This window comes from Etheostoma spectabile, chromosome 10 (assembly GCF_008692095.1).
Source record: "Etheostoma spectabile isolate EspeVRDwgs_2016 chromosome 10, UIUC_Espe_1.0, whole genome shotgun sequence".
Classification (NCBI taxonomy): domain Eukaryota; kingdom Metazoa; phylum Chordata; class Actinopteri; order Perciformes; family Percidae; genus Etheostoma; species Etheostoma spectabile.
Genome location: NC_045742.1, coordinates 2,646,848 through 2,650,800, shown reverse-complemented (window position 1 = coordinate 2,650,800; position 3,953 = coordinate 2,646,848). Strand labels below are relative to the sequence as shown.

The window sequence follows — 3,953 nt, the reverse complement described above, 5'->3', positions numbered from 1 at the left end:
CCCTCCGGTGAACACAAAGGGCTTTGTAGAGTTGCATTAGCAATAGTTGTGAATCTTAGTAAGTCAAATAATCGAATGTAACTGAGGTAAAATTGGGAAAACTGGCAGCCAGTTACCTCAATGAAGATCACTTTTGAATTCAAAGTGGGCTTAACATTTATGGTATATAATAGTATATAACTGCAGAATATTGACACATAGGCAGGCGCAATGAATGAAAGTTTTGTTTCTTTAGGTCCAAGTTGAAATAAAACCACACTCTGGACTTTTAATGTGAAGTTGAAGATGTCCTGCTAACATGTGATTGAACAGCAAAGTGTCCAAATGATTGTCTCATTTTTTGTATATTCTGCATCTCCACAAACAGTCGTTGAAGATTTGACTGGGTGTGGCTCGTAGTTTTGACTTTTACTTAGAAGACCACAAACATCTGGAAGTTGTTGTTGAGGAGTTAAGAAGAAGATGTACTGTGGCCAGGTTAGTTCAGTTGGTGGGTGGATTATATTTTATTCATCCCACAGCGGGGAAATTTCCTTGTTACAGCAGCAAAACAAACAAACAAACAAACATGTAAACACACAAGAAAAACAGGCAAACAATAGACAATGAGTTTATAAAGAGAAAGTCCCACCTGGGCAATTTTCTGCATATCTTCCTCCTTTCATATCTACCTGTCCTTTCCATTAAAGGCTGAAATGCCCAAAATCAAATCTTAAAAAACAAACAAAAAAAAAGTACTTCTACTAAAAACTAAAAAGAAGATCAAAGTAATTTGGAGGCAGTAATATGTTTAGATAAAGTTTCATCATGCAGGCTGGGTTTCATTCAAGATTCTGTGTCAGACAATGTGTAGAAATGTGTGGTTCTTTTGGGACAAACCATTAACCCTCATGTTGTCCTCATGTTGTCCTCATGTTGTCCTCATGTGTACTCATGATTTCGTCAGGTTGTCTCATGTTGTCTTCTCTGTTGTCACTCATGTTGTCCTCATGTTGTCACTCATGTTGTCATTTCATGTTGTCTCCATGTTGTCTTATGTTGCCTCATGTTGTCCTCATGTCTTCTCATGTGTCCTCATGTTGTCTCCATGTTGCGCGGGTCTAAGTCACCCTTATATCAAGATTCTTTGAATTCCCAAAAATAAAGAGTGAGTCCACACAACGCTCTTTGGCAAGTACAAATCTCTACTTTCAATAATTTTTTGGGTGTCTTATTAATTTTCATAGCATTTAAAAAAAAAAAAAAAGAATTGGTTTCAAAATAGTATCGAGTAAAAGAGATATTCCTTTTATTTTAGTCTAAATTATTCCTAATTTCTGCTTTTCTAACTCAAACCTTAGCTATAATTTCCTAAAAATTAGGTTTATTGACCATAAATTCCCAAAACAACTGTAAAACTAAATAACAAGTTAGTGTTACGTAGTGTTAAACGTCCAAAATGTTACAAATATTGGAAAAAAACGGTTGAAAAAGGGGCAAAAACATTAGAAAAAGTTCAAAAAAGTGATTTTCAATTTTGATGGGAAGACAACACCAGGGTTGAAAAAAAAGTTAAAACCTCTTCTTTTGCTCTTGCAGGTCCGAGCCAACGACGCAGACACCGGCACCAACGGCGAGATCGACTACAGCCTCCATCAGGCGTCGGAGGCCGTCCAGAGGCTTCTGCGCATCGACCGCTCCACGGGCATCATCTACGTCAAGGGCCTGGTGGACCGCGAAGAGGAGAGCTTCCTCAAGTTCTTCGTGGTCGCCAAAGACCGCGGGCCCAACTCCAAGAGCTCCAAGGCCCTGGTGACCGTCAACGTCAAGGACCAGAACGACAACGCGCCGGCGATCGAGATCCGTGGCATCGGCTTGGTGACGCACCACGACGGCGTCGCCAACATCTCCGAGGACATGCCCATCGGCACGCCGGTGGCGCTGGTCCAGGTCTCGGATCGCGACGAGGGGGAAAACGCGGTGGTGACGTGCGTGGTTGCCGGCGACGTCCCGTTTCAGCTGCGGCCCGCGAGCGAGTCGGCCAACGATCGCAAGAGGAAGTACTTCCTGCAGACCACCACCCTGCTGGATTACGAGCGCGTCAAGGACTACAGGATCGAAATTGTCGCCGTGGATTCGGGGAACCCGGCACTATCCAGCACCAACTCCCTCAAAGTGCAGGTCACGGACGTGAACGACAACACGCCAAATTTTTCCCCTGCCTTGCTCGAGGTGGACTTCGCGGAGGGCAACCAGCCGGGCGAGAAGGTGCTGGGCGTCACGGCGACGGACGCAGACAGCAGCACCAACGCGGAGCTGGTCTACAGCATCGTCGAGTCCCACGCCACCCGGCTCTTTGAAATCGAAGCCAACACCGGGGACATCCGTGTGAGGAACCTGCTGGACCGGGAGGAGACGGAGCGCTACGAATTCCGCGTGGCGGCAGCGGACAAGGGCCTTCCTAGCAAAACCGGCACCGCCACGGTGGTGATCAACGTCCTGGACCGTAACGACAATGACCCCAAGTTCATGCTGAGCGGCTACAGCTTCTCGGTGATCGAGAACATGGCTCCGCTCAATCCTGTCGGCGTGGTGACGGTCACGGACGCAGATAAGGGCAAGAACGCCCAAGTGAGGCTCTTTGTGGAACCGGACAACGGCAAGTTCGTCATCCAGAACGGCACGGGTACGATCCTGTCCAGCATCTCGTTCGACCGGGAGAAGGAGAGCACCTACACCTTCCGGCTGAAGGCGGTGGATGCCGGTGACCCACCTCGATCCTCCTACGTGGGCGTGACAATCAACGTCCTGGACGAGAACGACAACGCCCCTTACGTCACCAAACCGGCGAACTCCTCCTACACATACATGTCACCGGTCACCCCACCAGACACCAGGGTGGAGATGGTAGAGGCCGAGGACATGGACTCGGGACCCAACGCCGAACTCGTCTACACCATCACAGGAGGAAACCCGTACGACCTGTTCCGCATCTCGCCCAGCAGCGGGGAGATCACCCTGATGCAGGAGTTCACCGGCAAACACAACGGGCTGCACCGACTAGTGGTAAAGGTCAGCGACAAGGGCAAACCCCCCCGCCACACCACCGCCCTCGTCCACGTCTTTGTCAACGACACCAAGTCCAACGTGTCGCTCATCGAAGCGCTGGTGGGGCACAGCCTCTACACCCCTCTGGACCGGGACATTGCCGGAGATCCCAACTACGCGCTCGCCCAGCGCAGCAACATCCTGTACGGCAGCCTCGCGGGCATCGCCGGCGTGATCCTGGTGATCGTAGCCGTCGTGGTGATCCGACACCGGCTGCAGAAGGACACAAAGAGCGGGTACCAGGCCGGCAAGAAGGAGAGCAAGGACCTTTATGCGCCCAAGCAAGGCCCCAAAAACGGCAAAGGGAAAAAGAGCAAAAAGGGGAAAGCTCCCAAACCGTCAAAGCCGCTGGAGGAGGACGTAGAGGACGGCTTACAGAAAGGCCTCAAGTTCAACCTCATCAACGACACCGTCAACGACAGCCCCAGGATCCACCTGCCCCTCAACTACCCCCCGGGGAGCCCCGACTTGGGGCGCCACTACCGCTCCAACTCCCCCCTGCCCTCCATCCAGCTGCAGCCTCAGTCGCCCTCCGCCTCCAAGAAGCACCAGGCCGTCCAGGACCTCCCCGCCACCAACACCTTCGTGGGAACGGGCGACAACAACTCCACGGGCTCCGACCAATATTCGGATTACAGCTACAAGGCCAACCCGCCCAAATACAGCAGCAAACAGGTAGGCGACTACGCAAACACGCCAATGTACAACAGGGACATCTATTGGACCAAGCGGGTGTGGTAGTCACGCTGGGACTGATTTGGCACAGCCGAAATTCTTCCACCAAAGCTGCACTGATTCCCCTGCACAGCACCCACCTCCAAACGGCTGTTTTCCCTGTTGTTGTTTTTTTTTTTTTTTTTTTTTTT

At 50.5% G+C, this 3,953-nt stretch overlaps 1 protein-coding gene across 1 annotated transcript in view; it reads left to right on the top strand.

Moving 5' to 3' along the window:
* The window catches only part of LOC116696428 (protocadherin-1), a 22,491-nt gene extending 18,544 nt beyond the window's left edge, over positions 1-3,947 (top strand). Inside the window, exon 3 of the mRNA XM_032527433.1 lies at positions 1,579-3,947. Coding sequence (XP_032383324.1) covers positions 1,579-3,828 — 2,250 coding nt within the window. The 3' untranslated portion in view covers positions 3,829-3,947. The remainder of the gene's footprint in view (positions 1-1,578) is intronic.
* The last annotated feature ends 6 nt before the right edge of the window (positions 3,948-3,953 follow it).